Source organism: Sceloporus occidentalis, unplaced genomic scaffold (genome assembly GCF_023333645.1).
Source record: "Sceloporus occidentalis isolate IW3139 unplaced genomic scaffold, rSceOcc1.0.p SCAF_131, whole genome shotgun sequence".
Lineage (NCBI taxonomy): Eukaryota > Metazoa > Chordata > Lepidosauria > Squamata > Phrynosomatidae > Sceloporus > Sceloporus occidentalis.
Window position 1 is genome coordinate 430,026 of NW_028317111.1, and position 19,636 is coordinate 449,661.

At 43.8% G+C, this 19,636-nt stretch overlaps 1 protein-coding gene across 1 annotated transcript in view; it reads left to right on the forward strand.

Moving 5' to 3' along the window:
• Nucleotides 1-19,636, forward strand: part of TNFRSF21 (TNF receptor superfamily member 21) — a 33,376-nt gene that overhangs the window by 5,249 nt on the left and 8,491 nt on the right. The window contains exons 4-6 of the mRNA XM_089499203.1: nt 5,422-6,133; nt 8,169-8,609; nt 15,828-16,093. Coding sequence (XP_089355329.1) covers nt 5,422-6,133; nt 8,169-8,609; nt 15,828-16,093 — 1,419 coding nt within the window. The remainder of the gene's footprint in view (nt 1-5,421; nt 6,134-8,168; nt 8,610-15,827; nt 16,094-19,636) is intronic.

The window sequence follows — 19,636 nt, forward strand, 5'->3', positions numbered from 1 at the left end:
GTCCGTAATCTGTTATCTCCTAATCAGGGATAGAAGCTCCTGGAAACCCAGCGTTTACATATCCCACCAACATCCGCTGTAAAAATACATTTATTTCTAATGTATAGGAACATTGGACGAGTTTGTTACGATACCGGCGGCCATGGTGAGCATCATGGGAGTTGTAGTTCCTCTGGATCGGGATGGTTTGGAAAGGTCAACGAGATTAAATCGCCTCGCCGTGTTAAATAATGGAAATGAATGAATGAATTTGAAGCTAAAACTTTATTTGTTCCCCCCTCCCCATCATTTCAGTTGCCTAAAACAGGACACCTTTACTGGGCTTAATTTGTTGTTTTGGGAATCAAAACCAGCAAGGATCAATACAATGGTTCAACTTGATGGACTTGGGTCTGCTTTTTTCAACCCAAAATATTATGTTACCCATCCACTCGCCTCGTGATGTATTGAAGCTGAATGGCAGGATATGATGTCATAATGTGGTGCTCTTCTTCAGTACGTGACCAAACGGCCACTTAGGGCTGTGATTAAGGTCTGAACTGTAATAGCACGGACCTCGATCAATTTCACAACTAAGTGGTCAGGTCAGGGGAGATCCTTTGGAAAGTGCTTGCATGTGTATAGCAAAAATAATTACCCCGTTGTGTGTGTGTGTGTGTGATGTTTGCTGCCCAAGGCCTGATCTACCTGAAGAAGCCCTCCATCCACAATCACCCCTTCTTCTGCAGACATCTTGGCATCGAATGGGGTCTGATGTCTGATGGAGATCTGCCCCTCCGCCGTCCCAAACCTCTACAGCATTACTTCTTCACGCTGCCTGCTGTTGCTAAGCTTTGTCACATTGCTCCATATCCCACCTCAAAGTACCCCTGACCTGGAACTGCCCCGCTAGACATAGCTGGCCAAGGCCGAAATGCCTTATTTATAAGAGAAGCAACCCAAATATTCTTTCGATGGCTGCAGAACATGATGGCTTCTCTCAAACCTTTGGCCCTTTTGCTGGCTACATTGTAACCACGTCTTCTATTGCGGCTTCTGTTAACAGCAGAATAGACTTTTTTTGCCAAGTTTAATATGTACATAGAGATAATATGAACTAGCAAACAAAGAAAGGACTATGATGGCTCCAAACTGTGACTGCTACAAAAAACCAGTTGTTCCTGCATTGCCTGGCGTTGGCAGGAGCCGAGCGATGAGGGGTCACTGCAGGGCATGACTTGCTGGAGCCAGCGTTCCGATGCCTTGGTTCAGACACATCCCTTCCCCCCCCCCCCTAGCCGGTGAATAATTTAATATATAAAGGCAGTCTGGGACCCACGGGCTTTCCAGTCTTGGACCCTTAAAATAGTATTTGTAATTCCCATCCAAAATCAACGCTTGCCAAGGAAAATGGGAGTTACCGCGCAACCAGACCTGTAACGACAGGTATAGAGCCCTGCAGCGGCTGTTGATTTGCTGGATCATATTGTTGATTCAGTGGGAGACTTTTTTCCTGAAACGCATTAAAATCCCAGTATGGGTTTATTGTGGGTTCTTTCATAAGGTGAGCAGACGGTGTAACAAAGCAAAAAGACGTCGTGGGGTGCTGGGGTGTATGGCCGGTGGCATAAATAGCAGGAAGAGGGAGGAGGTTCTGCCGCTTTACAGATCTCTGGTCAGACCTCGCCTAGAGTATCGGGAAAAACCCGCGCCCGAGGAGCTCTATTCCTGTATACCTTAATCCGGTTTACCAGTATGATCCATAATCCAGCACATGGTTCATCACATGTTGCCAATCTGTGCTGTAGCTCTGTAACATTCATGGTTGTGTTCGGCGGCTCCTGAGGATCGAGCAGCCGGTCCTGTCCTCTGGTATTAGACGTCTTGTGGCTTCGCACATCTGTTTGCTTCCCGCTGACGGTAGCGATAAAAGCCCTGCCGTCAGGGTCTCTTGATGCAATATTCATGTCATCCGTTTGAAGAGTCTACTTTCTGTTCCTGTTATCTCGGACGACCGGTTGCGAATTCATTAAAGTCACCGCGTCGAGGGATGTGTTGGGAGGCCCATGTTTTGTCCCCAATCTTGTCAATAAAATACGTGGTTAGCAAAGTGCAGTTGTGGTGCCCAAGTGGTTTTATTGCCATGACAACCAACGTACTACTCATCCTAATTATATCTAAGGGCCAGCACATCAGCTTCTAGCACCCTAGGCCTTGGGGAACTAGGTCTCTAGCGCCCCCTTCTGCATCCATGTGTCTACTAGTATAGCGGAGAACATGGTGATGCCCTCTATCTATCCCATGAATGTGTAAATCCCCTCTCTCTATTTGCCTCTACCACTTCTGCTGGGAGGCTGTTCCAAGTTTTCATAAATCGGCCCCATGCAGTTTAACATGGCTCCTTTAATCATATGGACTAGGCTTAAAGGCCACATGTTTAAAAGGTTCAAGGAAAGTAGGGAGGCCTGTGCTTGTGGGACTTTTACAACCCAGCGCTGTTTTGACATGTCATCTGGTCCTGCGTCCGTTTCTGATCCAAGTCAGGGTGTGGAGGACGAAATGAAATGTGCTTTCTCACGGCCTATTTTTTATGTCTTTTTAATTGTTTTATAACCAAGAGCAAAGGGAAGGAATGACACCAAAGTAAAGAAGTAAATCCACGTTCGTTTCTCATTAACCAAGATTTGGTTAAAATTGTCGATATTTAACGATAATCTAAACACAGAAGCTCCAATTTTGTAATCTGAGATGTCGTTGGCAGTCGTTGGTCTCGTCTTAGATTCAGGCGCCATATGCCTATCCCAATCATGTATTACCCTCTACCACTTCTACTCTACCCGCCTCTCGGTAAATGGAATCTTCCTTACGTTCCATTTTAGCCCCTGACATCTAGTGTTAGATTATGAGCTCATAATCTAACATTTCTCCTCCTGTGAAATAACCCCCCCCTTTACTTTTATGTATTTAAATGTTTCTACCACTCCCCCCCCCCCCCCGATCTCCTTCTTTCCACCAAGCCAGACACATAGAGATCTTCTTTCCACCGAACCAGGCACGTTGAGGTCTCCTTCTTTCCTTCTTTCATCGTTTTTATCCTGCAAACCATTAAGTGTTAGTGGCCCACCTGAACTGCAAAAAAATACGCTAAATAAACCTCTATAATGGCGTTTTAAAGTTGTAACAGGCTTTGTAAGGCTAAGGGAGCCACTGGGAAGGTCACTTTTTGATGGCAAAGTCATTATCATGAGGAAGGGTTTGCCATGTTTTGCCACAGATTTCAGTTCGACCAAATATCTCCTAAATAATTATAAAGAACAAAACTACAGTCCGTGGGTAGTCCAAAAAATTAGGTGAAGGGGGTCTTTTTCTTTCTTGAAGCAGTTTCTGTGCATAGCGAACGTCTACCATACACAGTGCGAAGGACACGTTTCGTGCGTCTGTTAGAATGAGATAAGATACACAGCCGTGAGAAAAAGAAAGGACACCCTCTTTTAATTCTATGGTTTTGCATAACGGGACATAATAACCGTCATCTGTTCTTTAGCGGGTCTACAAATTAGGGAAAAACAACCTCAGATGAACAACAACTCATGACTTATTACACCGCGTCATCATTTATTCAACAAAAATAAAGCCAAAATGGAGAAGCTGTGTGTGGAAAAACCCTTCCCGCTTCCATAGGAATTCAGATGCTAAGTAGGACAGGTGCTGCTAATCAAGTGCTAACTTCCTGCTCTGGGGACCTGGATGATTATTCCTCCCCATTAAGTTATCTCTTTCTCTTTGTTAAATTTTGTACATGCAGTGTTAAGTATTGAGGAGGATAACCAGGGCAGGATGCGTTCATGGATCAGATAGTGGTCTAGTTGTCCGCTTTTTTCTAGACCACCACTTTTTGTTTATTTATCCCAGTTCTTCGTATTCTCTATCTGGATATTTCCCAAGCAGTGACTTCAGTGGTTCCAGGAAAGGCCGCTTGGTCAGCTCAGACGTGACGTTGCCTGACATTAGATTAGTCGTTGGCAACTTTCCCAGTGGATCAGCCAATGCCAGGAGGACACCTTTGGTTTAGCTAAAATACAGGGACACTTTTTACGTAGTAGTTCTGTTCTAACATGAAGCAAATCTGTCCCTTTCCGCAAATCCTATATTTTATATACTAAACAAAAACCCATTTATATATACCGCGTAACATATATTTATAAACCCAGCCATGTGTATACAATAGAAGCAGCTGCCTTTAATTATATTACTGTACTGAGAATGCGATAGGTATGTAGAACAGCCTCCCAGCAGAAGTGGTAGGGGGTAATACAGTGAGGGAATATAAATATGCATGGGATAGGCATACGGCTCCTGAATCTAAGACGAGATCAACGACTGATTAAGGTCTGAGCCTTTACTGCAGGAAAAACAGACGGGTGCCGAATGGGTCTATGTAACTTTCTGTTCTTAAGATCAGTGTGTTTATTCCTCCCCATGAAATTATTTCTTCCTTGTCTTTACGTTGCTGATTGGTTCAGGCAGCCTTTGTAAGGATGGGGAGAAGGAAAATATTCCAGTTTAGATATTCTAAATTAGGTGATGTAGGTTCTGGCACAGACGGCTTCACCTATACATTGTTCTAATTGGCCATGAAATGTATAGGAGAAAAGATATAGTGAATTAGTAACTTTTACATCCCCCTCCCGTTATCTCAACAACAACATTTAGCCGCCATGGACCTAAAACAAAGAAATATGGCCGCCGGGTGAGCTGTATACGCCATCACAGTCCACTCTTGAGATGTCGGTGCTTAACATACTCGCGTTTAAAGAATAACTGCTTAATTGGGCTAATAATTTCCCAGTTAATGAGCGCATTCACCAGAGACCTCTTGTGGTTTTCTGTGTTACCTCGAGGGCGATAGCCGTGGGCTACTCGAGGGCACTGCTCTATACATAGTTTTGGCAACCTCTTTACTGTATTAGGGGTTGGACAGTTGTGGCCCTCTATTTGCTGGCAGACCGCAACCTTCTTCATCTATAGCCAGACAAGCTGGCTGGGGTAATGAGAGTTGCCCTCTGTCCTTATTTCAGCTGTTGCCCCATTCAAAAGTGTCCAATGGGAGGTCTTTGCAGCCATACTTTGGCTGCTTCCAGTACGGGTGACCAGTGATAAAGCACAAGTCATGGCATCTTAACCTCGGGATTATTCCTCCCCATTAAGTTTTCTCTCCCATTTTGTTGAGTTGCTGATTGTTGTCGACTGGTTCAGACACCCTTTGCAAAGATGGAAGAGAAGGGAGAGAACCTCAAACTGAGTAGACTCCGTTCTTCTGCTTCCTTCCAAGCTTGTCCATGATTAGAGTGCGTTCCGGTGGGATTTTTTTCAAATCCAGTGGGATTTTTTCAAGTGAAAAACCTGATTTTCGTTTTTTTTTTTTGTTTGTTTTTTTTTTAGATTGTTCTTTTTCATCTGAACACCACGGGCGCCGAATCGGTGCAGCTGAACGAGAAGACCACCGTCATCCTTCCGTCTGTGAAGTATCACCACGTAGACCCCGAGTCCAACAAGGATTTAATTTGCGACAAGTGCCCCGGGGGGACCTACGTGTCCAAACACTGCACGGCGTCGGCGCTCAGAGAGTGCAGCCCTTGCGCCGACGGCTCCTTCACCAGACACGAGAACGGGATCGAGAGGTGCCACGTCTGCAGACCGCCATGCCAACAGCCCATGGTCGAGAAAATGCCTTGTACTGCCTTGTCTGACCGCGAGTGCTCTTGCCCCCCCGGCGCGTTTCTTTCCAATGACACTTGTGTTCCTCACACCTTGTGCCCCATCGGATGGGGCGTCAGGAAGAAGGGAAGTGAGACGGAAGACGTCAAGTGTAAGACGTGCCCCGCCGGTACTTATTCTGATGTGCCTTCTAGCGTCATGAGATGCAAGACGCACACAAACTGCTCAGAGCTTGGTGCGGTGGTCCTCAGCCCCGGTACGAATAAGCGTGACAATATTTGCGGACCCCCATCTTCAGCTTCTCCAGGTGCAAACGCAACCCGTGCCGAGTATGGTGAGTTGGATTTTTTTGTAACCAGCATGCCTCCCAAGTGTCCCTCTTTCCTCCCCGATACCCCTGTTTTCTCGGAGCTCAGAATGTTTGCTGGGTATGAGGGTATCGCAGGATTCTACAGTCCTAAAAGCCCCGATTAATGTGTATAGAAACGGCAGAAAATGGGTTCATAAATTAAATTCAGTATAAAAAAATCTGACTATATTATTCATCGTAGCCTCTTACTCCGTCACATCTTTAAAAAAGGGACGGTCTAGTAGAGTGTCCGGATATCCCCGTTTTCAGGTGGACAATCTCTCAGTTGAGGCTTCTGTTCCTTGTAGGACCCTCTAAAGGCAGTTTTTCTTTTTATCTTGCGTGGCGTGAAATGTATCGCAGTCCATATCATGCTATGCTATAACATATTTTAACGCACACCTCTCCAGACAAATATATAAATTATGGCATTTTCATGTGGCCAGAGATGAGGAAACAATCTGCAGTATCCAGAACCAGGACACAATGTTCTATCTATCTATCATATTATACAGCTTATTATCTATCTATTATATTATACAGCTTATTATCTATCTATTATATTATACAGCTTATTATCTATCTATTATATTATACAGCTTATTATCTATCTGTTATATTATACAGTTTATTATCTATCTATTACATAATGCAGCTTATAATATATATATATTATACAACTTATTTATCTATTATATTATACAGTGTGTGTGTATATGTATGTGTATATATATATATATATATATATATATGTGTGTGTGTGTGTGTATATATAATTACACTGTGTAATTAAGCATATAGCTGCTCACATCTGACCCATGTCTTTGCTATAAAAATCTTTTATATTTGGTAGCCCCGGGAACACCGTCAGGGATTTATTTAAGTTACTGCAGACCCCAAACTCCATAGCGAGATACAGAACGATGGTTTCAGACGGCGGCGTGTTCAGCTGTCATATCCCGGAGCCCCGCTTTTAAAGGAAATGCGGAGCAGAGACACCGCTGCCGCAGATTTTATTTATTTTTTTCTGTTTCTTTTTCTCTATTTTTCAAAAAGAAAAAAAAAAATTGATCTGCAGCCAAATTCTGCCCCCCCCCCAGACTCCTTTTTTCCTTTTGTAAAAACACAGAATGTTGATTTCATTATTTCTACATTAAAATGAAGGGTTGTAAAAAATCACTAATGAAGCATTAATTATGCATGATCCGAGCAATTCATTCATTAAATCTAGATATTGTAACTTAAAGTGGATTTCTAGTTAATCCAGAACGCCCGGTTCCGGGTCTGGTTCCGGGTAACGCTGTGTCCTCTATGCACCCGGAGTGCCGATTTGCTTACAATGTTCTCATTAACCCCGTCTGAACCTAGCCGCAGAATCCCTGCGAGTAATTAGAGCTGCGCTTTCACCGATGCTTGATTAACTTGACCTCTCCTGGCACCTTGGTTTGGATTTAACCCTTTAAATGATTTCAGTTTGTGCGCTGAAGCCTTTTTTAAGCTGCTTGATTAAAGAATTATATTATAAAGAAGAGGGTTCAGCGTTACTGGAAGCTCCGTTTAAAAACAGTAGATGGGGCAGAGCCTTTAAAACCACTCTAATACTTTCAAATATTTTCTTAGTAATGTAAAGCTGTTTAATTCTTTGTAACTTTTATTTTTTTCAATGTATTAATGACTACATTTGGAACTTTTAATATTACTCATGCTGAAGCTTTTGTTGGTTGGGGACCCCAATACTCCATCATTGCTTAAATATACTTAGCTTGTGGAGGGGCCATTCTCGGACGTTACGGTAAAACCAGACGCTGCAATGTTTCGTTAAAGAAATGTAACCCGGGGTGGTGGCTGTCTGTTTGGTGGCCGGGACTTGCAGAACAAAGCTCTTCTCAGTTTACCTTCATACGGCTTTTTATTTCGCTGACAGTGCCTCTGCCGAAGTAGTGGCGCTGTACAGATCCCACCAATGTAAACAAGTGACCTCACAACACGACCCGACAGAGTACTTTGTGTGTGTTTTTAGAATAAAACTGGCCCACCAAAAATGTTTATATATATATATATATATATATATATATATATATATTTTTTTTTTTTATTTTTTTTTTCCTCCCCGATATTCCAGAGCCATCTGATGTTTACAATGAACCTGAAAAGAATGATACAAAATACTTGAATATCACAAGCGATTCAGAAGCAGGAAGCCAGCGGAATCTCGTTACGAAGAGCCCGAAGCAGACCGACGGCGTCCAACAACAGCAACCGGGAATCATGAAAAACGCCGTGGAAGGGCTGAAGAACTCTGGCCTTAAGACCACTAAAAGGGGACCCCCGCGACCGAGCTCCCAGGACTTTGACATCAACGAGCACCTTCCGTGGATGATCGTTCTATTCCTGCTGCTCGTGCTCGTGATTATTGTGGTCTGTAGTGTCAGGAAAAGCTCAAGGACCTTAAAAAAGGGACCAAAGCAGGACCCCAGCTCCATCGTCGAGAAATCGGGCTTTAAAAAGTCCACCGCGCTGGCGCAGAACCGGGACAAATGGATCTACTACTGCAATGGCCACGGTGAGCTGCCGTTTGTATTTATTGTGATGTTGACTGATATTTTTTATTCCTTTCTTAAGTTATATTATTATTTATTATTATTAATTAGTAATTAGACTGTTTCTGCCCGGCTGAGATGTTGGAGTAAATATCCTAAGCTCCTTGACGTTTTGGGTGTTGACGACCCTTTTTTTTTTTTTTTTTTTTCTCGTTCCGATTTGGTTCGTTCACTGGCGGACGGGACGTTTGTCTGAAATGGAGCTTTCTATGACTGTGTGAATCTTGCATGTAGAAAGGGTTAATGTATATAAAATGATATCTGATGTGTGTATTTGGGGTCCTGGCGTTCTGTGACGTTACCCTCGGTCTCAGGGTTTTTTGCCCCATGGATGGATTTTCGTTTGGTTGTCGGGATTAGCAAGGCCCAGGAGATGACGGATGAGAGTCATTCTCTTGTGGTTGAAGGCGCGGAGCCGTGTACCTGTAGAGGTGGTGATGGCCTTCTTGATGTTCCTTGGAGTGTATCTTGATGGTGTTGAGGAGGTAGGGTGACCGTAGGGTGAAGATCTCCTGTAAATAGGATTTACTGTTATATGCGGCCCAGTATGCCATCACATCCGTCGTGCCCATGTATAGGGTGTGAGGGTCCATGGTAGCAGCCTGCCAGGGGGGGTCAATGATATCCCTTCTAACCAGCCCTCTGAGCGTTGGTGCTATAGGGAGCCCGTTTAGTTCGCTGTTTAGTGACGGAGCCCCCGTATCCGAGGTGGTCTCCGTGCGGTGACGTTTGTGTAGCGGCTGTGCTTTTGTGCGGCTCATGTTTGGGTTTCAGGGGGTTTATGAAGCTGCTTTGATGTCAGGACTGATGAAGGGTTAAAATTTCCACAGTCTAGGGGGCCACATATAATCTATATTCTATAATCTATATTTTTTGTGTGTTTTTATAGTTTTTTTTATATATATATAATATATATTATCATATTTTGTAGCATATACTTTTTTTATTTTTCCTTTTTTTTTTCTTTTTTTTTTTTTTTTTTGTAACATTTTTCATCTCTGAGCTACATTTTGCCGCCCCCCCCCCTTCACACATCTCGTTAGCAGTCATGGGGCTAAAACTTGGACATAATTTAAAGCGTGGAACAGCATTGATGTGAGATTTCCCGGGGCCACGGCTTTATGAAGCCACGTCTCGGGGTTTTATGGAGGTTATTTGCTCCGGCTGAGTTGCCGGCCGGGTGCGGGCTCGGATCAGACGAGTTTAAACCGGTCGCCGGCTGCACGTTGTTTTTTTTGGATGTGTCGCAATTCTATCTAGAGGTTAAAAATACTCTCTAAAGACTCCGGGAACCCCCTGGGAACGGTTTCCGGATATATGCTTCGCTTTTCTCTAACCTGAGTTTTTAAGATGACTAGTGCATCAAGCATACCTCCCAAGTGTCCCTGGTTAGGAGGGACAGTCCCTCCTTTTGGTGCCTTTCTCAAGAAGTTGGCTGGGTATGCAGGGTTCTGCAGCCCTGAAAGCCCCAGAAATGTGCATAGAAACAGCAGAAAATGGGTTTTCTAAATGAAATTCAGTAAATAAAATCCATTGATCATCGTATAAGCATCTTACATGGCTCGAGATAAATAAAACCTATATTTAAACTGCAGGAAATGTGCTTATAAATGATTTATTATTTTTATTTAATACATCTATGTTGGATGAACACTTAGTTGGATGGACTACCACTCCCATGACCCCTAGCCTATTGTATTCGGACCAAAGCCAAATGATATTCTAGTTATGGAAGACCCTTTGAATGTATGGACAACAAAGCTCTGGGAAATTATAATTTTATTGTATTAATTTATATTATTATTTTTAAATTATATTATTGTATTTTATTAATTTATTATTATTATTATTATTAAAACATGTATAAAAGATGTCTAATAGCAGAGGTTCATTCAGCCCGATAGTCGGTGCGCAGCAGGGCTTCCCTGTGTTTGGAAAAGCCACGGCGATCCCGAACGAGTTTATTTGCCCCGAGACATCCTGCGATGATCTCAAAACACAACAAACTGTTTCAGAGAGATCTGGTTTAAAATTGACTATTTTTTACTGCTGTGGAGCTGAGATTTGGGGCAAACGGTAGCAAAACTAGCAGTTACATGCCATTAAAGGGACACTCCAGCTGTGTGGTCCCTTTAAATTATGGGGGTCTGCAGAATCCCCCCCACAATCGTGTGCATGTTGAGAGCCGGACCGTATAAACATAAGATGGGCTTCTAATGTAGATGTTTTTGATTAATGTGGGTTTAGTGAACCGGACCTGCTGTGTCAGAGCTACTTTAATGGAGACACCGGTTAAGATTATTTTTATTCAAGATTCAAAGGTTAAACCTAGAGGGTCAGAGGCTTAGATGGAATGTCAGGAAGTTTTTTATTATACTGAACAGTGGAACAGCCTCCCAGCAGAAGTGGTAGAGGGTAATACAGTGAGGGTATTAAACATGCATGGGATGGGCACACGGCTCCTGAATCTAAGACGAGACCAACGACTGAGTCTGAGTGTTTCCGGCAGACTGGCTGGGGCCGGCTGGGGCCGATCTGCCGCCCGTTCTGTTGCTTGGGTCTGTTGGTGTTGTGCGTCTGTACAGCTTGTTATACCCCAGTAACCACATCCTGAGAGCGTTCCCCGCCGGTACGTCCTCCGCGCCCTTTATCTATAAATCTCTTCCTGATCTTGTCCTCCGAGCCGCTCTTGTTGTCATTTTATGTGAATATAATATAGAAACCTTGAACCTGCCGGCCCTTCTCCCTATAAAGTTGCCCATTTCTCCTGCTGTAAAGACCTTAATCAGTAGTTGGTCTCATCTTAGATTCAGGAGCCGTATATCTATCCCATGCATGTTTAATACCCTCACTGTATTACCCGCTACCACTTCTGCTGGGAGGCTGTTCCACTTGTCACCGCCCTCTCAGTAAAGTAAAACTTCCTTACATTACTTTTAAGCCTCTGACCCTCTAGTTGTAGATGATGGCGTCTTCTTCCAACGTTTCTTCTCCTTTGGAATATAATTCCGTCCTGTGCTTTAGTGAAATCTGGGATTTAACAAAGTGCGTTGTGTACCTTCGTCGTCTATTTATTTATTTATTAACATTATTTCCCGAGAGGGGGTTTTATTTATTTTTTTGCCGCTCCGGCACATGAAACCAATTATCATTCAGCTTTCAAAGCAGTAGAGCCGATGGCCCGCGCAGGGACATACGGTTCGGGCGAGTTGTGAATTTGTCTCGCTCTGATAATCCGATGAGACGCTCGCTTACCTCGTTACTTTGAGGGATCGCGAGGATACAAGCTGCGTATTTGGTAATCCTTCGGCGAAGACTTCGGGGTTTTTTTTGTTTGTTTGTTTTACATTTTTATAAAATTGGATTTTTTATTTATTTATTTTTATTTATTAATACATTTTTGGTACCATCGGAAGAAGCTCCGACTCGTGTTCTGTCCGTCTGCCGGGGTGTCTGTCTGTCTGGGCGGCCGTCACATGATGGTCAGGTCTGTACTCTGGCCGCTCTCCGTGGTACTCGCGGGGAGTCGTTTTTAACTCCAATAAGGAGAACATTGGCAAAAATGCAAAAACTTTGATAAACTACAATGTAACAAAACCCCGTTAAATAACCAACAGCCCGCATGTTATGTAACGGCTCGTAACGTGCAGCGTCTTCCGTGTCCTCGTTTGACCGCTTTGTTTTTTGTCTCCGGGAGTTTTTGTTGCTGTGCCGGTCGGCCTCTGGAAAGCAGTCCAGATCTGATTACGTGAACGATTAGGAGGTCGTTGTTAACAAGAGGGCTTCATCGGGGGGGGGGGGCAGAGCTTTTGGTAGACCTCCACCTACCGGCGAATGGCTCTTGAGCAATCATCGCTTTCTGTGTTTGGAGGAAGTGGTAGAACAATGTATCGTAATATAACTAAAAAGAGCAGCCTCCCAGCAGAAGTGGTAGAGGCTAACACAGCGAGGGGATTTAAGCATGCCTGGGATCAGCATATGGCTCCTGAATCTAAAACGAGACAAAAGACTGATTAAGGTCTGAAATGCTGGGAGGCTGTTCCATTTATCTACCACCCTGTCGGTAAACGTCGAGTAGCCCATAAATTGCTGCTACTTTTCCTGCGTGAATCGGGGCGGCGGATGCGTTCTGAAAGGGAAGATCTTGTGCGGGCGTTAAAGGCGCATGATATAGGATCCGGCATTTCCCCGGTGCCCGTATAGTGCATCTCAGGCTGTACCGTGTTGCGATGTAACTGATTATTATGATTAAAAAGCTGCTTGCGATTTATGCCACCGGACAGCTACGCACTTCCAGTAAAAAAACAAAAAAAAAAACCATCAAACCCCCGGCTTTACTTACTTATCTCTCACATTTGGTGCAGTTTCTACAGTCTGTGTTTATAAATATGACATAATTTTAAGTCAACGTTAACTCATCATGGACTCGAAGCTTTCGCATTCACTGAATATAATGGGGGGGGGTGCATTTATTTGAGTTGGTGTCCAGTTTATAATGAGAGGCCCGGGTCTGCAAAGTAGGTCGCCTGTCGGCGGACGCTGGGGGTTTCGGCTCGGATGTAATAAATGCAGGTTTTTTGTTGAGTGGGTAGATGCAGCGTTTCATCGTTAATTCAGAGCACCGATCAGTAACAATCGCACCCTTCGTTTTGACATTAGCAACGCCGGCCAGGAGATCTCATCTGCTTGTTAGAGAGACTATTATTTAGCTGTTAGTGTGTGGGGGTATATGTGTAATGGGGGGGGGGGGGTTGTAATATTTATATAAATCCAGCAGTTCGCATTGTCTTGTGTATAGAGGGGTACAATATTCATCATTGTTTCTGTATACTTGTCATCCTCAAACATAGACTATGTGGACAAAAGTATTTGGACACCTGACCATTACATCAACAGGGGCTTTGATGACATCACATTCTACACACATAGACATTAATATGTGGATGCCCCCCCCCCCCCTTTTTGCAGCTATAACAGCTTCTGCACTTCTGGGAAGGATTTTGGGGAGTTTCTGCGGGAATTTTGTCCCGTTCATCCGGTAGAGCATCTGTGAGGTCAGACACTGATGTTGGGAAGATGTGCCATTGAGCAAAGGGACACCAGGGAGGGCCTTATTGCCCAAGGGGGTTGATCTCCCACCCTATCCCTAGACCGCCTAGGCGGGTATAAGTAACTGGTTATAATAACTATTTCTCTGTATATCCGGTTTGTTCTGTATTAGATTATTAATCATGCGCTGTATTGATTTGATGTCTATTTATTTGTATGACGGGCTTCCTTGTGTGAAGGTCTGAGTCTCTTTGCTTGTGCCAGTGGCTACCAGACCAAGGATGTGGGCCGCGTCAAAAGTCGCAGAAAGAAACAAAAAAAAAAAACATCTGACGAACCGCTGATTAAGCTTAAATCGGCAGCGGTCTACTGTACATACTTACAGAATTGGAGAGAGGGAGACGTAAAATAAAAAAGTAACATTTCATGTAAATATCTGGCAATTTCCCCTTAAAAAGTTTATTTCATGAATGTGCAGTGTTGTTGCAGATCAGGTATGGTTTAAGTGTGAATGCGTCAGTCGGTAGGAGTCCAGGAACAAATCTTCTGTCTGCTTTGTGTATCTAAAGCCCTATGCGTTTTCTAAAATGCTCTACAAGAGTAAAAAATGGCACAAAGGGGCCGAGCGATAAGAAAACGCCCGTATGTATACATCTTTTTAACGTTATCACGGCAGCCGTGGCAGAGACGGCCACAATCGGTTTGATGAAGACCATTTCATGTACGATGTGGTGTCTACAACGCGTTTGCGCTTAAAAGTGCTTATTTACGAGAATTTTATCCGTCTCTGTGAGGCCCCCTTTATCTTCTTAATCCCCTTTATCTTAATCAGTCGTTGGTCTCGCCTTAGATTCGGGGGCCGTATGCCTGAATGTTTAAATCCCCCCCCCCCTCGCTGATCCTTCAGAACAGTCATCAACCGAAGGTTCCGATGGGCTTTCTATGGGACATCCAAGGCCGAGGGCGTGTGTCTGGGGTCTTTGGGGGGGGATTTGTCCTTGGGTCTTTCTGTATAAGATGTCACACACACGTAGGTACCATCCATTAAAGTGTAGGCTCTCGGCAGAACATGTATTATAAGACCGTCTACGTGCTTCACAGCAGGTAATTCTCAGGTTTTCCAGTTAATTTGTCTGCCATCGTGCTACCTTCTGGCTTACACACCTACGCCCAGCAGAAAGGTCCAGGCAGGTTCCTCTGTGCCCGAGATTATCCAGCTGTGCGTTATATGAAGGTTCTCGTCTGCACAGCTTGTTAAAGAAATCCTTCCGGAGACTATAAAACATTTACAGCCCACTTTGATCTCGTTCTGTGTGGAAAGGCCTTTTTTTGTGTGTATTTTTATAATGAGAAGCTTCAATGAGGGAGCGAGCCCTGACAACTGCTTCCAGAGACGGTGACCTGGTAGAAACCATAAATAGAACAGTAAACGTAATGTCCTCGGTGTGCTCGGCTTCACCGCGTTCTATCGTGGAATGGTTAATCTTGCATAAAGAACCATCTCTCGGTGTGCTGTTTGTGTGTGTGTGTGTGTGTGTGTGTGTGTGTGTGTATTTTTCTTTTAATTTAAATGTTTTCCCAATTTCCTATGTAGAGCTGCGGTCTGTGTTGTATGGTCAATAGACAGACATACGGACCGTACCAGCCTTCTTCTGTATTGAGATGCTGGGTCCTCCTTGTACTTAAGTGGCCCTGAATTTCCAACTGAATAACCATGTGCTGGGAGAGCTCCACCAAGACCCAATTAACGAAATAAACTCAAATTTTGAGTTGGGAGAAGAAAGCAAAAGCTTAAGGAAGCCACTTGAAGGCCCCACTCAGTATCGCTTTCCAGCTTTGCCCCGGTGTCTTCAGGTCAAACCCTGCCTTTCCGGACCTCCTGGTCACTTTTCTTCTTTCACTGCTTTCTTCAGCAGTGTTTGGTCACGCCCACTCCCCACCCACTAAAGTGCTAGCCCCGCCCCCATGTGTCACTTGCCCTAACCCTTATGATTTATTACTCCTGAACCTATTTTCACTCCTAAAGAAACTGCTAGACTAATGTATTGGCACTCGATCTAGCAAAATTTATATCGTATATAATTTTTTAAGGAATAATCCTTCATAATTTATTTATTTTTGTTCCTCCCCAGGCATTGACATCCTGAAGCTCGTGGCGGCCCAGGTCGGGAGCCAGTGGCAAGATATTTACCAGTTCCTGTGCAACGCGAACGACCATGAAGTGGCGGCGTTCTCCAACGGCTACGCCGCGGACCACGAGCGGGCCTACGCGGCTCTGCAGCACTGGACCGTCCGCGGCCCGGAAGCCACGCTCGCGAAACTCATCAGCGCTCTGCGCCAGCACCGGCGCAATGACGTGGTGGAGAAGATCCGAGGCCTCATGGAGGACACGGTGCAGGTATTTAAACATTTTATTTATTATCCGGACTCTGCAGAACCTCAAAGCTATCTCTTATTTCTAGCACCAACAATTCCCGCAGCGATTCTTACAGTCCCTACATTCAAAGGGTCAGACAGAACTAGAACCAACAGACTAAGCGAACCGATCCGTTAGGGAGAGAGGGTCCTGATCACAAGAGCTTACGATCTAGAGGCATTTGTCTCACTCCGCCAGAGCTACCTTGATTTCTCAAATACTTGACCTCGGAACGTTTTACACTCGCAGGCTTTATATTCATTATATACAAAATATCTTCATCAATGCTGCCCCTTCTGTGCTGACGATGCTCTATTAGATTAACCCCTTCCTGCATTCATGACCTCCTTTGCCATCGGGAAAATAATGAGTCTACTGTGACACAAGGGAGCGTCGCCCATAAAGTAGCATTAGGCTCCAGTGATTTTTTGTATTTTATTATTATTAATTTTATTTTTAATTCACCTTTTGTTTAAAAAAAAACAAAAAAAAAATCAACAAAACACAGCTTTACCTGTGGTCACGCGTGTGGCTCCTGCGAATCCTAAAACCAGCCCCGGGGTACATATATGACCTTACTCGTAATAAAACAAAAAATATATATAATAATCTCAGAGGTTTTAGGACACGATGTTTTACGGCGGACGGACACTCTGTCCTGTTCTAGTACTGAGAGTGTCCTTCTGTACTTATTGTGGATTTTTTTCTTTAATGATCGAATAAATGCACCGAGATTATTTTTATCTTTAGATGTTTGAACGGCGTATCATGCAGTCTGTATGTTTAATAATACAATGAATACCATACTTAAAATAATTATTCTGATGTATAAAATGTAACAATCTATTTTATTTTTTTATATTTTTTATTTTCTTTTACAGCAAGGCCAGAAATGTTGTTTTTTTATGTTTGGTAACATTATGTTTTTTGTGCGTTCTTTTTGTGTCTGAACGGAAAAGTTCAGTTGGTCCCTTATGGATTCCACGTACCGTAGTCGGCATATAATTAGAATTCAAGGTGATAACAGATTGAAAATGTATTTTGTGTTCCTCAACGCAGACTGCAGGACCTCTTATATATCGCAAAAAAAGCAAACTAGAATTCTGTATTTATAGAGCACTTGTCAGGATGTGGAAAAAGCAAATGTATGGATCAAATCTGTTAATGAATTCTATTTACCCAGGGCAAACAAAGTGCGCCGGTGGATCAGCCCCATCTAGTTGCCCTTTTATTGCTGCTGTAAGGACTCGGACTTCGTTGATCTTGTGATTTTGGTGCCATATGTCTTTCCCATGCACATTTACCACCACTTCTGCTGGGAGGCTGTTCTACCTATCTACTACCCTTCCTTACATTCCACTCTGATCCTCCAGTTTTACATTGTGGCCTCTTGTTCTAACAAATGCTATGGAGGATGGAGAGTGACACGACGTAGCAGAGGCCCCGGTACCCCGAGGGGCTGATGGGATCCGTTTATTGGTCATGATGAATGTGCATGCGCTGGCTGCTGCGGCCGGTTTGACCCTGGATCTGTTTAGCTTTCCTAGAAACTTTACTCGTATCTTCCTAGAACGCGGCTCAATGCCGTTTATCCAACGCACGTCCTCCTCCGAACCCGGCCGCTCCGGACTGCTAACTTCTCGGTAGGAGATAACGGCTCATCGTGTTTCGTTACAGTGTAACTGATCCCAGCAGAGAAAGATCCTGCTTTGTCGCCATGGCAATAACTCCTCCTAGAATTGATCCATACATAATGCTTGTAGGAACCACCGCTGCTTTATTGTTTAGCTGAAGCGTAAGCCTTTGTGTTCACATGTCTGTAGTGTTTGCATTAAACAAATGGGTTGCCAGGGTTTTGAAGCGTTAACCCACGATTTAATATAATTCTGGATATATGTATGTGACTGGTATATCAAATCTCATCGTTACTAAGATGATGGTACATAAGAGGAACGGCCTCCCAGCAGAAGTGGTAGATGCTAATACAGTGAGGGAATTTAAGCATTCGTGGGATCGGTATAAGGCTTTTACGCCAGGTAAAACATACAGACTAAATGGGCAGAATAGGTCTTACCTGCTGTCAAATGTTTCTTTGTGAAGAAAAGATTTTTTCCTCCCCTGATGCCCCTCTTTTCTAGGGGATTGGAATGTTTGCTGGGAAGGAGGGTATTACAGGGTTCTACGGCCCTAAAAGCCCCGATAATGTGTGTTCAGACCTCAAATCCGTGGTATAGCTGACTAAGCCTAGGGGCCCATGCTCTATACTGTAGATAGTGTGTGTATATATATATATATTCTGTAGTGTATATGTATATATAAGTGTGTGTGTGTGTGTATATATGTATATAATATATATGTGTATGGATGTTCTGTAGATAGTTTATATATGTATATAAGTTCTGTGTGTGTGTATATTCTGTAGAGTATGTATGTATGTATGTGTCTGTAGATAGTGTGTGTGTGTGTGTGTGTGTGTGTGTGTGTGTATATATATATATACACACTATGTGTGTATATATACGGTATATGTTATGTAGATAGTGTATATGAATGTATGTATGTTCTGTGTGTGTGTGTGTGTATATATTCTGTAGATTGTATGTGTGTATGTATATATATATGTATATATGTATATAGTGTGTGTGTGTGTATATATACGGTATATGTTATGTAGATAGTGTATATGAATGTATGTATGTTCTCTGTGTGTGTGTACACACACACACACACACACACACACACCCCATACATACATACATACATTCATATACACAATCTACATAACATACATATATTAGTGTGTGTGTATATATATACATGTTCTGTAGAAATACCATTGAAGGTTGCGGTGCTTTTGATATCTGTAGCCACAATTGAATAAATTTGCCCGGGGTAACATGGGGCATTACTGCCTTTGCCACAGAGTCTCTTTCATGCTGTGTTTGATTTATACGCCGTGACAGCTCGTTGCCTCCATTAGTCTGAGGCTCCGGTATCTGCTACGTTCTACATGCGTGTCGTGATACGTGATGGCAGCACATTGTGGTTTTTAGACCCCGTACCTCTCAGCCTTTCGGGGTCCGGTGTTAGGATGTGGAATACAGCGCTAATACAGGAGGGGGTCCATGCAACGACGTTGGCAAAGCCACCAGTTTGTCTTCTTCTGGTCTCCTCTGCGGCATGTGCTGATGGAGGCTCCTCGCTCTCCTCTGAATAATTAATATGGCGTATTTGCCCTGCTCGTTCCGGTTACAATGTAATCCATCCTCCGGAGAATAAGAGCCCCGGACAGCCCTGCCCCGCGTTCCAGCTGCTTCCGCTAAAGCGGGTCGGAGCGGCGCGTTCTGGTAAAGGGACACGTCTATGTCCTCGGACATCCAGCCGAAGAACGCACATCTCGCGCAAGCCAAGGAGCTGGAGGATGGGGAGAGAGGGCAAATGATGAGTCCCTCCAGGAGGAGAAGACCTTCATTGTAAAGGAGTGTCCTGTAATAATTCCAGCAGCGCCCCTTTTCTCATACATGC